This window comes from Erinaceus europaeus, chromosome 7 (genome assembly GCF_950295315.1).
Source record: "Erinaceus europaeus chromosome 7, mEriEur2.1, whole genome shotgun sequence".
NCBI classification, from domain to species: Eukaryota; Metazoa; Chordata; class Mammalia; order Eulipotyphla; family Erinaceidae; genus Erinaceus; species Erinaceus europaeus.
In genome coordinates, this window is record NC_080168.1 from 92,737,380 (window position 1) to 92,757,996 (window position 20,617).

The following is a 20,617-nucleotide window of genomic DNA, read 5'->3' on the forward strand; positions in this document are numbered from 1 at the left end:
TATTGCTGAGGCCTGGTGCGTGCACCACGAATCCACTGCTCCTGGAGGCTATTTTTTCCCTTTTGTTGCCCTTGTTGTTTATCGTTTTTATTATTATCATTGTTATTGTTGTCACTGTTGTTGAATAAGACAGAAAGAAATGGAGATAGGAGGGGAAGACAGAGAGGGGGAGAGAAAGATAAGATACCTGTAGACCTGCTTCACCGCTTGTGAAGCAACCCCCCCTACAGGTTGGGAGCCAGAGTTTGAACTGGGATCCTTATGCTGGTCCTTGCTCTTTGCACCATGTGCGCTTAACCTGCTGCACTACCACCTGGCCCCCAAGATTTTTTTTATATATTCCTTATTATTATTATTATTTGCCTTGTGAGACTTTTATTTTATTTTTTTACATTAATTTTTAAAAAATATTTATTTATTCCCTTTTGTTGCCCTTGTTTTATTGTTGTAGTCAGTTATTATTGTTATTATTGTTGTTGATGTTGTCGTTGTTGGTAGGACAGAGAGAAATGGAGAGAGGAGGGGAAGACAGAGAGGGGGAGATAGACACCTGCAGATCTGCTTCACCGCCTGTGAAGCGACCCCCCTGCAGGTGGGAAGCCGGGGGCTTGAACTGGGATCCTTAAGCTGGTCCTTGCGCTTGGCGCCAAGTGCACTTAACCCATTGTGCTACTGCCGGACTCCGTTTTTTTTTTTTTTTTAAAGAGATCTAGATAAGGACTCACCAACTGGAACTTTCTCCCAGGTTGTTATCAGTCTTGGTGGGCTTTTACTCAGAACAGTGCCAACTTCTGAAGCCCATGTGTCTCCAGCAGAGCAGGCTAGTGCGGCCAAGAGAGACAAACACATCCAAGAAGCTGTGTGTTGCTTGGAAAAATCAATTGGGATTTCCCCAGGGCCGTTTTCTATCATGTACAGCAAGGCCAACTCTGTGGGCACAGCTCCATTACAGAACACTTGGACCCAGTTCCTCTGTCCACCTAGAAACAAACAGGCAGACAAAAAAAAGACAAAAATGTTTTCTCCTTAGCATTAAGATCATGCAGCTAAAGGAAAGTAAATCTTACATTTTAGTAAAGAAAAATTACCACACTTTTTCTATTTAATTTTACTTTTAAAATGTTATTTTGTGGGTGGGGGAGATAGCATAATGGTTATGACAAGAGAGTCTCAGCCCTGAGGCTCCAAAGCTCCAAGGTAAATCCACTGTACGACCGTAAACCAGAGCTGAGCAGTGCTCTGGAAAAAAGAAAAAAAAAAGAAAAGGTATTTTTGTGGTCTGGGAGGTGGTGTAGTGTCTAAAGCATTAGACTCTCAAGCATGACATCAGGAGTTCAATTCCTGGCAGCAAATATAGCAGAGTGATGTATGGTTCTTTCTCTCTCTCTCTCCTATATTTCTCATTAATTAACAAATAAAATCTCAAAGTTGGTGTATTACACCAAAATAAAAGACTCTGGGGTTGGGAGGGGAGGGTTTAGGTCCTGGAACATGATGGCAGATGAGGACCTAGTGGGGGCTGTATTGTTATGTGGAAAAGTGAAAATGCTACATGTGTACAAACTACTGTATTTTACTGTTGACTGTAAATCATTAATCTCTCAATAAAGAAATGAAATAAATAAAATATTAAAAAAAAAATCTCTTCAGCATAAGCAGCACTGGGAATTAAAAAAGGAGCTTATACTCTGGTTTCTCCTCAGATCACATAAATCTTTTGCCTTTTACTAAAACAGGAGCTTGGGCGGAGGGTAGATAGCATAATGGTTATGCAAACAGACTCTCAAGCCTGATGCTCCAGAGTCCCAGGTTCAATCCCCTGTACCACCATAAGCCAGAGCTGAACAGTGCTCTGGTTAAAAAATAAATAAATAAAACAGGAGCTTTAGGTATGAAAGTTCTATGTTCTACCAGATGACTAATTTCCCCGATTCACAAAAAAAAAAAAAAAGACCACATTAAAAACAAAAAAGGTTAAAAGCAACATGTTGCCTGTGCTCAAATTCAATTATTTTAGTGATTGTATGCTTCTAAAATTTTACTATTATTTCCTACTGTGGTAAAGTATCAACACACTAGATGAGACTACTATTTAAAATAATTTTCATATAAAACATCTGTTTTAACAATTTAAATATGTTCTGAATACAAGCTGGGTAGGTGGCTCTACAGATAAAGCATCTGGGGTAGAGGGTAGATAGCATAATGGTTATGCAAACAGACTCTCATGCCTGAGGCTCTGAAGTCTCAGGTTAAATCCCCCACCCCACCACCACCATCAACCAAAGCTGAGCAACACCCTGGTTAAAAAAAAAAGAGGGAGTCAAGCGGTAGTGCAGGGGGTGAAGCACGTGGTGCAAAGCGCAAGGATCCCGGTTCCAGCCACTGGCTCTTCACCTGCAGGGGAGTCGCTTCACAGGTGGTGAAGCAGGTCTGCAGGTGTCTGTCTTTCTCTCCTTCTCTGTCTTCCCCTCCTCTCTCCATTTCTCTCTGTCCTGTCCAACAACGACATCAATAACAACAACAATAATAACTACAACAATAAAACAAGGGCAACAAAAGGAAAAATAAATAAAGTTAAAAAAAAAAAGAGATAAAAGTATTTGTCTTGCATATATGCAGCCCTGGATTTGACCCCAAGCACATGAAGAGAACATATCAAAGACAAAACAGGTGGAATTACATGGACATAGATTAGCACTTTGCATTTTCTCATAATAAAATTGTTTTAGGAACTGGGCGGTGATTCACTGGGTTGAGGGCACATGTTACAGTGTGCAAGGACCCAGGTTCATCCTCCCGATCCCCACCTACAAAACAGAAGTTTCACAAGTGGTGAAGCAGTACTTCAGGTGTCTCTCTCTTTTCTTTTAATATAGAGACAGAGAGAAATTGAGAGAGGAGCGAGCCTGGCGGTAGCGCAGCGGGTTAAGCACACTTGGTGCCAAGCGCAAGGACCAGCTTAAGGATCCCAGTTTGAGCCCCTGGCTCCCCACCTGCAGGGGAGTCGCTTCACAGGTAGTGAAGCAGGTCTGCAGATGTCTCTTTCTCTCCCCCTCTGTCTTCCCTTCCTCTCTCCATTTCTCTCTGTCCTATCCAACAACATCAATAACAACAATAACTACAACAACAATAAAAAACAAGGGCAACAAAAGGGAAAATAAACAAATATTAAAAAATTTTTTTTAAAAAAGAGAAATTGAGATGGGAGAGAGGAGACATAAAGGAAAAGAGAGAGACATCTGCAGACCTGCTTCACCACTTGTGAAGCTTTCCCCCTGCAGGTGGGGACCAGGGGCTTGAACCTAGGTTCTTGCGCACTGTAATTTTAAGTGCTTAACTAGGTGCACCACTGCCTGGATAACAATAATAATAATGTTTTTTCCTATCCTCTCCTTCCTTCTCAATTTCTCTCTCTCTATTCAATAAATAATAAATAAAATATATTAAAAATGTTTTCATTCTTTTAAATAGACATGTTCTGATTAAGAGCTTGTATATTAGAATGAAATAAAGGTTAGCATTTTAAATAATACTTTCCATAAATCAGTTTACCTTCCTTATATTCAGAATCCAGACGTTTCTTTGCTTCTCCCTTCCACTTAGTCAGTTTTGAAGAAGAGAGGAAAAACATCAGTAAAGAGGTAAAAAAGCTGAAATTTGCAATGGTTAGGATAAATCCAACCACCAGCCCTGAAAGAAACATATATATACAGGCATTTGTATTAGTCAGTACACTAAAGCTGTAGGGGAGGGAAAATAATGGATTCTCCCCCCAAGTTAATCTCACATTATAACATGAAATGTACATTTCAAATACATTTGCATTTTACCCAAAAAGCTATGACCAAACAGTAAACTAAGGGCTGGCAAGATAGCTCACCCAGGAGGCTACCTGTGCTATATGCACAGCCCAGGTTCAGCCACCCTCCCCCCTCCCCCACTGGGGGAATCTTTAGTGCTGTGGTGCCTTCCCCCATTGCCCTTTGTCTCTACTTGGAAAAAACAAACAAAAGCAAAACAAGACCAAAAAAACAACCAAAACAGACTATCAGTTTGGTTAAGAAGGGATTTTTGATCTCCTTTCAAACACACTACAGGATATACTTTTAAGGTACTATTCTATTATTTTTAAAAGTCCCAGTTTACTTATTTCACTATGTGCATTGTTGAAAGAGAGAGACAGAGAAGACAGTAGCTACAGTACCACTGCATGCAGCACTAGGGATACAAGCTGAGTTACCATTTGAACTGTTTTATTTTTTTTAATTTTTGAAAATATTCATTTATTTATTTTCCCTTTTGTTGCCCTTGTGGTTTAACATTGTTGTGGTTATTATTAATGTTGTTACTGAAGTCTTTGTTGTTGGATAGAACAGAGAGAAATGGAGAGAGGAGGAGAAGATAGAGAGAGGGAGAGAAAGATAGACACCTGCAGACCTGCTTCACTGCTTGTGAAGAGACTCTCCTGCAGGTGGGGAACCAGGGGCTCAAACCAGGATCATTAAGCCAGTCCTTAAGCTTTGTGCCATGTGCGCTCAACCCGCTGCACCACCACCCAACTCCCAGTTGAAATGTTTTCTTAGTTGGTAAGATATTATTTTACACATTCTTATAATAATCATAATCAAAACAGTGCACACTGATATTATTAAACAACTATTTTCATATTTAGATAGGGAGCTAGTCTGAAGAATTTTCAAAGTAACTACAGTTCTCTTCGGAAAGGCAAAACTATAGTTTTTTGTTTTGTTTTGATTTTCTGTTTTTTTTTTTCATACTCCCCTCCTCTCATAGACTGGATTTTTTTCCCCCTGCTACTTTATAAAGAAAATTCAAAATAAGCTTTTTATGTTCTTCAAAGACTTTTCAGGTTTTCTGTTTTCTATTTATTTATTAGAGAAAGAGGGGGAGGGAGATAGATGGATAGGGAAAGAAACAAGAGCATCATGGTCCAGGAGGTGGCTCGGTGGAATAAAGCAGTGGATTTTCAAGCATGAGGTCTCGAGTTCGATCCCCAGCAGCACATATACCAGAGTAATGTCTGGTTCTTCCTTTCTCCTCCTATCTTTTTCATGAATAAATAAATAAAATCTTAAAAAAAAGAAAAGACACTTTTAAAAAATAATAAAAGAAATAATAATAATAATAAAAAGAATAGAAACGGGGCCAGGCAGTGGCACACCTGGTTAAGCGCACACATTACAGTGTGCAAGGACCCCGGTTCAAGCCCCTGGTTCCCACCTGCAGGGGGGAGGCTTCACGAGTGGTGAGGCAAGGCTGCAGGTGTCTCTGTCTCTCTCCCTCTCTATCCCCTCCTCCCTTTTCAATTTCTGGCTGTCTCTATCCAATAATAAATCAATAAAATATTTAAAAAGAAGAAGAAAAGAAAAGAAATAGCATTACTGTGGCATATGCAATAGCAGGACTGAATTGGGACCTCTCACTTGCCAGTTCAGTGTTTTATTCCAGTGCCATCTCTTGGTTGATTCAAGTTTCTCTTACAGAGCCTTACAATGTGAGATGAAACAGTGTATTGTAACTAAGTTTCCCTAAGTAAATCTATTAAAAATAATCTTGGAGGGAGTGGGGCGGTAGGGCAGTGGGCTAAGCACACATGGCACAAAGTGCAAGGACCAGCAACAGGATCCCAGTTCGAGCCCTTGACTCCCCACCTGCAGGGGAGTCGCTTCATATGCAGTAAAGCAGGTCTGCAGGTGTCTATCTTTCTCTCCTCGTCTTCCCCTCCTCTCTCCATTTCTCTCTGTCCTATTTAACAATGACAACATCAATAACAACAACAATAATAACTACAACAACAATGAAAAAATAAGGGCAACAAAAGGGAAAAATAAATAAATATAAAAATATAAATAATCTTGGGATTTTATCTCAAATTAGAAATGTTCCGTGACTCTAATTTTAGATTTTCATACTTTTTTTTTTTTTTGCTTTGGCAAACAGAGCAGGAAAATCATTCATATTTATACAAGTGACCAAAGAGGGAAGCTTGTATTTCATGATATGAGAAAAAAGACAAAATGTACTCTTGATGTCATAATAATATGGACACTGGACAATTGCTCAATCAAACATGATAGAGGCTTGAAGCACTTGCTGTGGGTTGCTTAAATAAAGAGGACTTAATGGGCTAGGTGGTGGCGCACCTGGTTAAGCACACACATTACAGTGTGCAAGGACCTGGGTTCAAAACCCTGGTATCCACCTGCAGGGGGAAAGCTTCACAAGTAGGCTGCAGGTGTCTGTCTCTCTCCCTCTCTATCACCTCCACCCCTCTCAATTTCTCTCTGTCACTATCCAGTAAATAAAATAAAAATTAAATAAAAAGGACTTAAAGTGAGACAGAGAGAGAAGTTAAAAAATTTTTCTCAGGAGTTGGGCGGTAGCACATGTGGTGCAAAATGCAAAGACCGGCATAAGGATCCTGGTTTGAGCCCCCAGCTTCCCACCTGCAGGGGAGTCGCTTCACAAGCAGTAAAGCAGGTCTGCAGTTGTCTACCTTTCTCTCCCCCTCTCTGTCTTCCCCTCCTCTCTCCATTTCTCTCTGTCCTGTCCTATCCAACAATGACATCAATAACAATAATAACTACAATAACAATAAGGGCAACAAAAAGGAAATATTTAAAAAAATCTTTAAGGGGCTGGGTGGTGGCACACCTGGTTGAGCGAACATGTTACAGTGCTCAGGGACCCAGGTTCAAGTCCCCAGTTCCCACCTGTAGGGGGAAAGCTTTGCAAGTGGTGAAGCAGTGCTGCAGGTGTCTCCCTGTCACTCCCTTCCCTCTCAGATTGTCTCTATGCAATAAATAAATAAATAAAGATAACGAAAAAAAATCTTAAATTTTTTTTTTCTCTAGGTGTAAGGGTAGATTACATAACAGTTATGCAAAAAGACTCTCATGTCTAAGGCTCCCAAGTCCAGGTTCAATCTCTGAACCACCATAAGTGCTCTGGTTAAAAAAAAAAAAAAAAGAAAAGAAAAAAGAAAAAAAGGACTTCTCTCTAGGTAAACCTATATGGAAAACCAAAAATTATACTGGGACTTGCTTTTTACATCACCCAAATAATCCTCAAAAGTCTTGTTACTAAGCCTGAAAATGCTCTGGGTAAAATGTGGTGGTTGAAGTAGCAAAGCACACTCATTTCTATGACTACAACAGTTAATTCTACAAAAATGAAAAAAGTGGATTCTGGAAAGATGGAGGAGTAAGAAACCCCAAGATGTGCCCTTTCATCAGGACAACAACTGAACTGGCAGTCTGTCTGACATAATCATTTTAGAATTTTAAAATTGACTGAAGGCTTGTAACTTCCAAAGGGAGGTTTCGAAAGGGAAACTGTCTATAGTTTATTTAAAGTCAATTTCAGCACTTGGCTGGTAGCAGTTGTACTATCACTGGCCACATGGCAAGCAGCGTATACACTGAGAGGGAAGTTAGTATATACCTAGTTCAGGCAAGGTACATGTCTCCCAGAGATCAGGATTTGTGGTTTGATAAGTATCTGCTGCTTCTGACCATAGAGGTGTAGGCATAGAGGCTGGCAGCCAGGGCTGCATTCCATTCTCCCACATTGCAAGCCTCGCCCAGCCTGTCTCAAGAGATCCCAGGGGATTTCAAGGGCTGTTGCCAACCTGGATCACTTTCTGCTTTTCCTCTTTAGGGCACCCAGATGTTAAATACTAAGGTACTCAAAAACAACTGCTCTCTATAAAATGAATAAGGATTGCAAGGACCGGAGTAAGGATCCGGCTTCGAGCCCCCACCTGCAGGGGAGTTGCTTCACAGGCGGTGAAGCAGGTCTGCAGGTGTCTGTCTTTCTCCCCCCCCCTGTCTTCCCCTCCTCTCTCCATTTCTCTCTGTCCTATCCAACAACAATGACAGCAATAACAACAACAACGATAAACAACGAGGGCAATGAAAGGGAAAAGAAATAAATATTTAAAAGAATGAATAAGGATTTAAAAAAATAGAGGGGGGGGAGTGGCACAATGGATAAAGCATTGAACTCTCAAACATGAGGTCCTGCGTTTGATCCCTGGCAGCACATGTACCAGTGCGATGTCTGGTTCTTTCTTTCCTTCCTATCTTTCCTATTAATATATGAATAAAAATCTTAAAAAGAGAGAGAGAGAGAGAGATGTTCTTTCCCTTACAGCTATCATCTAGAGAAGCAAAGTAAGACTGAACACAAATATCTCTGGGGGCTGGGAGATCAAGGCCCCAGTTTTAGGCCCTGGCACCCCATGAAAGCACTGCTCATGGTACTGGAGAGGTATGTCTCTAGTGTCTCTTCCTTCCTTTCTTTTCTCCCTCTAACATGAAGAATGAGAAAAACTGACCATAGGAAGGTTGCTCAGTAATGCTATTCCAATCCCACAACAACAGCAAAAAAACGTTTCACGTGGGAATAGAGAGATACCCCAGCTGGGGGTAGAGAGCATGATGGTTATGCAAAGGGACTATCATAGCTGAAGCTCCAAAGTCCCAGGTTCAACCCCCTGCACCACCAAAAGCAACAGCTGAGCAGTGTATTGGGAAAAAGAAAAATCCAAAAGAATCATAGGTTGGAATTTTCATGCAACAATATACAAGAGATGAGAGGAGATTTTTAAAAATTTTCATTAAATTGAGAAACTGTTTTAGGGAGGAGGGAATTCTTTGGTCTATGGATTTGTATGACCACTTCTCAGTCTGTATACACTCACCAAGGCAATCTTCTCTTCTAATTATAATCTGACCTCTTAAGTGACCTAATTACAGGACATGGGCATGCCTGAACAGTGACACTTGTATTCCAGTTTGCCTGGTAGTTCTATATTTTATCAAATGAGTAAGTGGCATTCTAGCTCATGTATTGGGTTGTTGGAAAAGTCATGAGAAACTTTTGTATGAGGAAATATAGAAAAACACCTCATGACTTTTCTAACAGTCCACTATCCGTCCCTTGTGATAATGAGTATCATAACTCAAGTTTTCTTGACTCTGATTAAACTGTGGGTACTTGACTAAATTAGAGTTTCTAGTGGATAAAGACTTAACACCAGACCTGAACTAGTTGACCAAAGTGACTAGGCTACCCATGAGTCTTCAAGAACAACCATTGTTTTTTGTTTGTTTGTTTATTGGCTTTCTGAAAACCAACCAATTAGCTGTCCTGCGCCTAATAGCATCTCTTCCTGGGGACTAAATATCTCAAATCCACTTTACTTATCATCTGTATTCTACCCTCAGCCCCTGAAATCCACTTTATTTATCAGCTATCTTTTCAGCCCCTACCACCTGGCTATAAATATGACCTTTCAGATAGAGAGATTTTAATCCATCTTACTGCAGAAGTCTTGGAGCTTATAACATTGGTAGAATTTGAAAGTTTCAGTGTCAAATCAGAGCACATCATGTTTCTGATCTGAAACAGAGGGAGAGGACCTAGTTTGGGATAAAATATTTACTGTGCTCCACAGCCTCTGTATTACCTGGCCCTAACCTATTTATTCAGCTTTTAAAATTTATTTATTCATTTATTTATTTATTATTGGATATAGGCAGAGAGAAACTGAGGTGGGGGAGACAGAAAGGGAGAGAGACAGGGAGACACCTGCAGCCCTGTTTCATCATTCGTGAAGCTTTCCCCCGGCAGGTGAGGACCCAGGGCTTGAACCTGGATCCTTGTGCATTGTGTGCATTTTGTGTGCTTAACCAGGTGTGCCACTACCTGGTTCCTATTTCATCAGTTTTTTTAAAAAAATTTTTGTATTTATTTTCCCTTTTGCTGCCCTTGCTTTTTATTGTTGTTGTATTTATTATTGTTGTTGTTATTGATGTCGCTGTTGTTGGATAGGACAGAGAGAAATGGAGAAAGGAGAGGAAGACAGAGGGGGGAGAGAAAGGTGGACACCTGCAGACCTGCTTCACCACTTCTGAAGCAACTCCCCTGCAGGTGGGGAGCCAGGGGGCTCAAACCAGGATCCTTATGCCGGTCCTTGCGCTTCACACCATCTGCACTTAACCCGCTGCACTACCGCCTCACTCCCCAATTTCCCCTTTTCTTACTGCTTTCCAGTCAAGTGAGCCTCAGCCTCATTATTGAACAAGTCAGATTTTTATATATCAGGGTATTTCAACTTGCTATTCTATTACCCTAGAATATGCTCCTCATAGCAAGGTCCCATTTAAGTCCCAGTTCAAAACTGCCTTCTCTGGAAAATGTCATGCTTGGTCCTTTTCCAAAGAAGAATATCCTACATCCCCCAATATACAACTTTCATTATAACTTTTCCTATAAAACTTCATTTACTTAATGTATTATCAATCTGTCCTAAAGAATAAATGTTCACCAAGCACTGAAATCTTGTCCTTGTTCAGAATGTTATCTCCAGTTTCAGGAAAAGTAATATACAGTATGTGCTCAATAAATACTTAACATAATAAATAATTATCTTTCAATTCATCTTTGCAAAACGAAGCTAGTGTGGTCCAGGAGGTGGCACAGTGGATAAAGCATTGGATTTTCAACCATGAGGTCCTGAGTTCGAGCCCCGGCAGCACATGTATCAGAGGGATGTCTGGTTCTTTCTCTCCTCCTATCTTTCTCATGAATAAATAAATAAATTCTTTTAAAAAAAATAAAGAAAAATGAAGCTAGAGCATTCAGTTTAAACTATTCTGCTTGAGGATACTAAAGCAATTTCCATGAGCTATTCTTTTTTTTTTTTTTTTAATTTATTTATGTATTAATGAGAAAGAAAGAAGGAGAGAGGCAAAAAGAACCAGATGTCACTTTGGCATATGTGCTGCCAAGGAATGAACTCAGGACCTCATGGTTGAGAGTCTAATGTTTTATCCACTGTGCTACTTCCCAGACCACATGAGCTATTCTTACTAATGGTTCCTCTACTTCATATCTTGGAAGAATGTTCCAATATTTTGCTAGTAGGTTATCTAACCCAACGAAAGGATCTTATAAGCAAGTCCTCAAAAGTGTTTTTTTTTTTTTTTGTAATCTACTACTTATCAATCACAAAGTTAAATTTGTATGAGATATTAAAAAGATATACTAGATTCGGAAATTTTGAATGAATTGGAATGTACTGCACAGTTTTATCATTGCCTAAAATTTGTAACATGGTGGCTTACAGTCTTATATGTTCAAATTTAGAACCAATATTTATGAAAGCACCTGTCAGATAATTAAAAGTTTATAATAAAAACATACCTCCTAAAGCCCCGCTGTGATCTAGACTTTTCTTTTTGAAGCCATTAGAAGCAATGAAAACAGGAACAACAACAGAAAACAGCCAACGCCAAGGTGAAATAGGCTGCAAATTACCTGAAAAATTATAAAAGGGAAGCATAAAATATGGGAAGCCTGAATAGATTAGCCTTGGATGTAGGTTTTGATAACTGCATTCTGGTTTAAAACACTAACATGTGTGCTCAACTTTTTTTTTTTTTTTTTTAACCAGAGCCCTGTTTAGTTCTGGCTTATGGTGGTGCAGGAGATTGAACCTGGGACTTGGGAGCCTCAGACATGAGAGTCTGTTCTCATAACCATTATACTATCTACCCTCCGCCCTGAACTTTTTTTTTTTTAAGACTTTTTAAAAATATGTTTTAGGCATTAAATTTGTTATTTACTTATTCACTTATTATTGCATAGAAACAAAGAGAAATTGAGAAGGGAGGAGGAGATAGAAAGGGAAAGAGACAGAGAGACACCTGCAGCCCTGCTTCAACATTTGTGAAGCTTTCCCCCTGCAGGTGAAGACCAAGGGATTGAACCTGGGTCCTTGCACAAATTTTTTTTTTTTTATGGTATTCCTCTCCCTGCTCCAGTTTATGTATTTACTGTTTATTCATGAGAGAAAAAGGGAGAGAACCAGAGCACCACTCTTGCAATTTTGATGCTAAACATTGTTTTTGGGACCTCATGTTTGTGAGTTCAAAGCTTTATCCCAGGAATCACCTCCTGGGCCACCATAGAACAGGCATTTTTATCCTTGCCAGTGTGAAAAATTACATTTCAGAGGCAGGGGTAGATAACATAATGGTTATGCAAAGAGACTCTCATGCTTGAGGCTCCAAAGTTCCAGGTTCAGTCCCTTGCACATTTTAATGTGTGCACTTAACCAGATGTGCCACTGCCTGGTTCCTTTTTTTAAAACTTTTTTTTAAAACTTATTTATTCAATTTGATAGGACAGAGAGAAAGACTTCTATTTTAAAGACTGAAAAGTTGAGACCTACAGGCCAGAAGTAACCACAGGGAAAGACAAGATGCCTCCTTTATACAAGCCACAGATTTCTTTTTATTTATTTATTTTCCCTTTTGTTGCCCTTGTTTTTTATTGTTGTTGTTGTAGTTATTATTGTTGTTGTTATTGATGTCGTCATTGTTGGATAGGACAGAGAGAAATGGAGAGAGGAAGGGAAGACAGGGGAGAGAAAGATAGACACCTGCAGACCTGTGAAGCGACTCCCCTGTAGGTGGGGAGCCGGGGGGCTCCAACCAGGATCCTTATGCTGCTATTTGCTACAGCCCAGCTCCCACAAGCCAGAGATTCCTTACCTAAAGTACCCGCTATTCCTGATAAAAGGCTGTTAACACTAATGTTAAGACACTATACAGTAGGGAAAAATGTTTACTATTGCTTGTGCTCAGGTTTCCAGCAAAGAAATGAGAAAATAAAAGGCAGAGAAGGCCAAAAGTTCAACAAGAGAGTAAGGAGATTCTGTATTTGTAAGTGAAAGTTTTTCTCTCATGTTTAATATGCATAGACATGGGCAGTTTCAATCATTGCACTAGGTGCCTGTCCATGGGGGATTTACTTTAGTTTATATATTCTGGTTTATTCTATTTAATACAAATCCTTAATACTGGTACTAAGAATCCTCTCCTCCCCAATCCCTTATTTCCCACTGTGAACATGAATGAACAGTCCTGGAAGCTTTTGGAGAACATTCCATTATTCATGTCCCCACTTGTAAAAAGTACTAAGATCTAAAATGGCAACCACTTATGATTTAACCTCTTACAAGAGTGACTTTCTCACTCTGTCATTTTACTTTGAATTGAACAATATTACAGAAGTACAAACAGAAGTTTGTGTGATTTCTTAATTTTACTCCAAGGTGGTTATGTTAAAAATGTGAGCATAGGATTCAACTTTCGGAGGCGGAGCTACGAGCAGCAGATCGCTTTCTCTCCTCTCCTCTCCCGGATCAACTAGGAATACCAAAGGAGACCACCTGGACTGAAACAAGACAGGACTAGAATGACCACAGGAACCCAGTAAATCACCCGTGAGTACAAACACGCGTGGCTGGTGACAGAGAGGAGAGAGGGGCCTAAGGAGAGATTAAGTGACTGCTAACAGTTCAACAGTTTATCAGTGGAGACACCACCTCCAGTCTGCTCCAAAACAAGGGGACAGCTGAAGGGAGGAGAGGACTCCCCAGAGACTCACCAAGTGCAACTCTGAGTCTCCATTGCTACTACCCTCAGAATCTGGAGCAGCAACAGGGAGGGACACCAGGGGACAGAGATCTAACCGGGAAACTCAGGAGAAGACCTATACCTCAACAGGGAGGGACACCAGGGGACAGAGATCTAACCGGGAAACTCAGGAGAAGACTTATACCTCTGTGGCATAGCTGAGGGGCTGTGAAAGTCTCTTTACATAACCACTGGATTATCTCTGCCACACCCTGCTTTATCTCTTGGTCAGGAGTCAGTGATTAAGCTAAGAAGCCTATTGATAGTTTAAAAGCCCTCAGGCACCCATAGCCTACAGAGAAGAAAAAAAAAAGAGGCTTTTACACCACTGAGCTCCAACTCAGGGATTGAAAAAAAAACTGTTAACCTCCACCACGGTAAACCCTTTAATTAAATTACTTAGACACAAGTCAATCCAGGCAATAGTGATCAATAATTTGAAAAGTACTGATAAAGGGAACTCATAACATAATATATAAAATGGTTAAAACAACAAGAAAAAATATTGGAGACTCGAACCAGGACAAGAGTCCAGCTAAAAGTCATCCAGAGGGAGAAGCACAAAACAACGAGTTCAACATCCAAACATTAGCTAAGGAAATAATAACAGGAGTGAGTAAAGAATTTGAAAAAATTGTAATCAGAAATGCAGGAACAACAAATGAGAATATGGAAGAAAATACTAATTATCTCATGGTTATTAGAGAGCTGAAAGCTGAAATCGCTGAGCTAAGAAGGCAACTAGCTGAACAAGCTAAAACAGTATCAGAGCAGGGCAAAAAAATAGATGAACTCCAGAAAGCAGTAGAGGGCAGAGAGAATAGAATCTATGAGGCTGAAGACAGAATTAGCAAGATTGAGGATGAATTAGAGACAACTAAAAAAGAAGTAAGAGATCTCAAAAAGAGATTAAGAGATGCTGAAAACAACAACAGAGTCCTATGGGATGACTTCAAAAGAAACAATATACGCATTATTGGCATACCAGAGGAAGAAAGAGAAGGAGAGGAAGAAAGCATTCTCCAGGCCATAATAGCTGAAAATTTCTCTAGTCTAGACAACACCAAAGACATAAAGATTCAAGAAGCCCAGAGGGTCCCAAACAGAATTAACCCAGACCTAAAGACACCAAGACATGTCATACTTAGAATGGAAAGGAATAAGGATAAAGAAAGGATCCTCAAGGCTGCGAGAGAAAAACAAAGAGTCACCTACAAAGGAAAACCCATAAGATTAGCAGCAGACTTCTCCATACAAACACTACAGGCCAGAAGAGAATGGCAAGATATCTATCGAGTGCTCAATGAGAAAGGCTTTCAGCCAAGAATACTATATCCTGCTAGACTGTCATTCAGACTAGATGGAAGCATCAAAGCCTTCTCAGACAAGCAACAGTTGAAGGAAGCAACCATCACCAAGCCTGCCCTGAAAGAAGTTCTGAAAGGTCTCCTATAAACAACCAGACCACCACAAATAGGACATATATCAAAACACTCTAAAACTCTACAAGAATGGCGTTAAAATATCTTCAATCTTTGATATCAATAAATGTCAATGGCCTGAATTCACCTATTAAAAGACACAGAGTAGGAAGATGGATCAGAAAACACAACCCAACAATATGTTGTCTACAGGAAACTCACCTAACGCAACAAGACAAACACAGACTTAAAGTGAAAGGATGGAAAACTATCATTCAAGCCAATGGCCCACAAAAAAGGGCAGGAACAGCTATTCTCATATCTGACATGATAGACTTGAAAATAGATAAGATTAAAAAAGATAGGAATGGACACAACTTAATGCTCAGAGGATCAGTCAATCAAGAGGACTTAACAATTATTAATATCTATGCACCCAATGAGAAGCCATCTAAATACATCAAACTTCTACTGAAAGAGCTACAGCAATATATTAACAGTAACACAATCATAGTAGGGGACTTCAACACCCCACTATCTCAACTTGACAGATCATCCAGGAAGAAAATCAGTAAAGACATAAGGGAGCTAAATGAAGAGATAGATAAACTAGAACTATTGGACATTTTCAGAGTCATTCATCCCAAGAAACTGGAATACACATTTTACTCAAATCCACATGGGTCATTCTCAAGGATAGACCATATGTTAGGCCACAAAGACAGCATCAGCCTATTCAAGAGCACTGAAATCATCCCAAGCATCTTCTCAGACCACAGTGGAATTAAACTAACACTTAACAATCAACAAAAGATTAGTAACAGTGCCAAAATGTGGAAGCTCAACAGTACACTTCTTAACAACTTCTGGGTCAAAGAGGAAATCAAGGAAGAAATCAAAATGTTTCGAGAGTTCAATGAAAATGAAGACACAAGCTATCAAAATATTTGGGACACAGCTAAAGCAGTCCTAAGAGGGAAGTTCATAGCTATACAAGCACACATTAGGAAACAAGAAAAGGCACAAATAAACAGCCTGATCGCACATCTGAAAGACCTAGAAGAAGAACAACAAAGGAACCCTAAAGCAACCAGAAGGACAGAAATCACTAAAGTTAGGGCAGAAATAAATAACATTGAGAATAGGAAAACCATACAAAAGATCAATGAAAGTAAATGTTGGTTCTTCGAAAGAGTAAACAAAATCGACAAGCCTTTAGCCAGACTCACAAAACAAAAAAGGGAGAAGACCCAAATAAATCGGATAGTAAATGAAAGAGGAGAAATCACAACAGACACTGCAGAAATTCAACATATCATGCGAGGCTTCTATGAACAACTATATGACACCAAGCTAGAGAACCTGGAAGAAATGAATGATTTCCTAGATACCTACCACCTTCCAAAACTAAGTAAAGAGGAAGTGGATAACATGAACAGGCCCATCACAGCTAATGAAATTGAAACAGTTATCAAAAATCTTCCCAAAAATAAAAGTCCTGGACCAGATGGTTTTACAAATGAATTCTACAAAACTTTCAAAGAAGAACTAATACCTCTACTTTTAAAAGTCTTCCAGAAGATTGAAGACACTGGAATACTCCCTGCCAGCTTCTATGAAGCCAACATCACCCTGATACCAAAAGCACACAGGGACACAACCAAAAAAGAAAACTACAGACCAATATCTCTGATGAACATAGATGCGAAAATATTGAACAAAATTCTAGCCAACTGGATACAGCAGTATATCAAAAAGATTGTTCATCATGACCAAGTGGGGTTTATCCCAGACGTGCAAGGTTGGTTTAATATACGTAAATCAATCAGTGTGATCCACCACATCAACAAAAGCAAGACCAAAAACCACATGGTCATATCAATAGATGCAGAGAAAGCCTTTGACAAAATACAACATCCCTTTAGGATCAAAACACTACAAAAAATGGGAATAGATGGAAAATTCCTGAAGATAGTGGAGTCTATATATAGCAAACCTACAGCCAACATCATACTCAATGGTGAAAAACTGGAAGCATTTCCCCTCAGATCAGGTACTAGACAGGGCTGCCCACTATCACCATTACTATTCAACATAGTGTTGGAAGTTCTTGCCATAGCAATCAGGCAGGAGCAAGGAATTAAAGGCATACAGATTGGAAGAGAAGAAGTCAAACTCTCCTTATTTGCAGATGACATGATAGTACACATGGAAAAACATAAGGAATCCAGCAAGAAGCTTTTGGAAATCATCAGGCAATACAGTAATGTGTCAGGCTATAAAATTAACATTCAAAAGTCAGTGGCATTCCTCTATGCAAACACTAAGTTAGAAGAAATTGAAATCCAGAAATCAGTTCCTTTTTCTATAGCAACAAAAACAATAAAATATCTAGGAGTAAACCTAACCAAAGAAGTGAAAGACTTGTATACTGAAAATTATGAATCACTACTCAAAGAAATTGAAAAAAGACACAAAGAAGTGGAAAGATATTCCATGTTCATGGGTTGGAAGAATTAACATCATCAAAATGAATATATTACCGAGAGCCATCTACAAATTTAATGCTATCCCCATCAAGATCCCAAGCACATTTTTTAGGAGAATAGAAAAAATGCTACAAATGTTTATCTGGAACCAGAAAAGACCTAGAATTGCAAAAAGAATCTTGAGAAAAAAGAACAGAACCGGAGGCATCACACTGCCAGATCTCAAACTGTATTATAGGGCCATTGTCATCAAAACTGCTTGGTACTGGAACATGAACAGACACAGTGACCAGTGGAATAGAATTCAGAGCCCAGAAATGAGGCCTCACACGTATGGACATCTAATCTTTGACAAAGGGGCCTAGACTATTATATGGGGAAAGCAGAGTCTCTTCAACAAATGGTGTTGGAAACAATGGGTGGAAACATGCAGAAGAATGAAATTGAATCACTGTATTTCACCAAATACAAAAGTAAATTCCAAATGGATCAAGGACCTGGATGATAGACCAGAAACTATCAGATACTTAGAGGAAAATATTGGAAGAACTTTTTTCTGCATAAATTTTAAAGACATTTTCAATGAAACGAATCCAATTACAAGGAAGACTAAGGCAAGTATAAACCTATGGGACTACATCAAATTAAAAAGCTTCTTCACAGCAAAAGAAACCACTACCCAAATCAAGAGACCTCTCACAGAATGGGAGAAGATCTTTACATGCCATACATCAGATAAGAGTTTAATAACCAACATATATAAAGAGCTTGCCAGACTCAATAACAAGACAACAAATAACCCCATCCAAAAATGGGGGGAGGAATTGGACAGAATATTCACCACAGAAGAGATCCAAAAGGCTGAGAAACACATGAAAAAATGCTCCAAGTCTCTGATTGTCAGAGAAATGCAAATCAAGACAACAATGAGATATCACTTCACTCCTGTGAGAATGTCATACATCAGAAAAGGTAACAGCAGCAAATGCTGGAGAGGGTGTGGGGTCAAAGGAACCCTCCTGCACTTCTGGTGGGAATGTCAATTGGTCCAACCTCTCTGGAGAACAGTCTGGAGAACTCTCAGAAGGCTAGAAATGGACCTACCCTATGACCCTGCAATTCCCCTCCTGGGGATATATCCTAAGGAACCCAACACATCCATCCAAAAAGATCTGTGTACACATATGTTCTTGGCAGCACAATTTGTAATAGCCAAAACTTGGAAGCAACCCAGGTGTCCAACAACAGATGAGTGGCTGAGCAAGTTGTGGTCTATATACACAATGGAATACTACTCAGCTGTAAAAAATGGTGACTTCACCGTTTTCAGCCGATCTTGGATGGACCTTGAAAAAATCATGTTGAGTGAAATAAGTCAGAAACAGAAGGATGAATACGGGATGATCTCACTCTCAGGCCGAAGTTGAAAAACAAGATTAGAAAAGAAAACACAAGTCGAACCTGAAATGGAATTGGAATATTACACCAAAGTAAAAGACTCTGGGGTGGGTGGGTGGGTGGGGAGAATACAGGTCCATGAAAAATGATGAATGAAATAGTGGGGGTTGTATTGTTAAATGGGAATCTGGGGAATGTTATGCATGTAAAAAAAAAAAAAGTAGAAACGCAAAGCAGAAATTGACTGAGTTTGGAGTATGGCACCAAAGTAAGAAAGCAGAAGTACACTAGACTTTGCAGTGAGTATCCCCCTAACACTTCCTCTCCACTATTGCAACCTTTGGGTCCATGATTGCTCAACAATTTGTTTGGCTTTGTATGTTAACTCTCTTTTCAGTCACCAGGTTCCAGATGCCATCAGGATGCTAGCCAGGCTTCCCTGGATTGAAGACCCCACCAATGTGTCCTGGAGCTCAGCTTCCCCAGAGACCCACCCTACTAGGGAAAGAGAGAGGCAGACTGGGAGTATGGACCGACCAGTCAATGCCCATGTTCAGCGGGGAAGCAATTACAGAAGCCAGACCTTATACCTTCTGCAACCCACAATGACCCTGGGTCCATGCTCCCAGAGGGATAGAGAATGGGAAAGCTATTGGGGGAGGGGGTGGGATATGGAGATTAGGCGGTGGGAATTGTGTGGAGTTGTACCCCTCCTACCCTATGGTTTTGTTAATTAATCCTTTCTTAAATAAAAAAAAATGGCCCGAGAAAAAAAATTTAAATATCATGTACAAACTATTGAATGTAAAATATTAATTCCCCAATAAAAAAATTTAAAAAATTAAAAAAAAAATGTGAGCACAAGGCTGGTGAAACAGCATAGCGGTTATGGAAAAAGACTTTCATGCCTGAGGCTCTGAGCTCCTAGGCTGATGTCCAGCACCACCATAAACCAAAACTGGGCAGTGCTATGTGTGTTTGTGCGTCTGTCTTTTTATCACTAATAAGTATTTTTTAAAAATGTGAGCGTATTGCAGCAAAGTAAAAGGCTCTGGGGCGGGTGGGTGGGAAGAATACAGGTCCATGAAAGATGGTAAATGACATAGTGGGGGTTGTACTGTTAAATGGGAAACTGGGGAATGTTATGCATGTACAAACTATTGTATTTACTGTTGAATGTAAAACATTAATTCCCCGATAAAGAAATAAATTTTTAAAAAATGTGAGCACAGAGTATTTTAAATTTATACACAGTTATTTCAGGCTTTGTTCATTTAAGTGACCAAACAGCAGACAAATCCTCCGAATCTCCTAACATAGACAGTATACCCTATTTTACTTTTATTGTTGTTTTTAGAGGACACACAAAACTGATATTACTAATACTCTGACTAGAAGCATCACTGCAACTGTTTTCTAAAACTTTCATTCTTTGTATTCTTAACCAAGACAGACCTAATAATTACAAAACCATAGTGAGAAGCTGGAATAAAACAAACAGCACTTATTAAAGGTTTAAAACATTCAAGGCACTGTTTATACTTTGTTAGTAAATTAAACCCAGACAGTGCCACTTCATAAAACCATTCAGAGGGAGTGGGTTCTGGATTTCAGTGGTATAATTTTATAATCCTATAGATTAAGTTATGGAACAACAATTTAGAATTATCATACTTGTGTTCCAGGTGGTGGTGCAGTGGATACAGCGTTGGACTCTCAAGTATTGTGTCCAACAGTTGGTTTCCTTTCTCTCTCCTCTTCCTCCTCTTCACTATCATAAGCAAATAAACAAAAT

The 20,617-nt window shown here is 39.5% G+C and overlaps 1 protein-coding gene across 6 annotated transcripts in view; it reads right to left on the bottom strand.

Annotated features, from left to right (window-relative positions):
* Positions 1-20,617, bottom strand: part of LOC103126682 (transmembrane protein 19) — a 74,814-nt gene that overhangs the window by 20,595 nt on the left and 33,602 nt on the right. For all 6 annotated transcript variants that reach the window (XM_060194937.1, XM_016194538.2, XM_016194540.2 and 3 more), the window contains exons 3-5: positions 11,236-11,349; positions 3,556-3,693; positions 726-980 (exon numbers count right to left, since the gene is read on the bottom strand). In XM_060194937.1, coding sequence (XP_060050920.1) covers positions 726-980; positions 3,556-3,693; positions 11,236-11,349 — 507 coding nt within the window. The remainder of the gene's footprint in view (positions 1-725; positions 981-3,555; positions 3,694-11,235; positions 11,350-20,617) is intronic.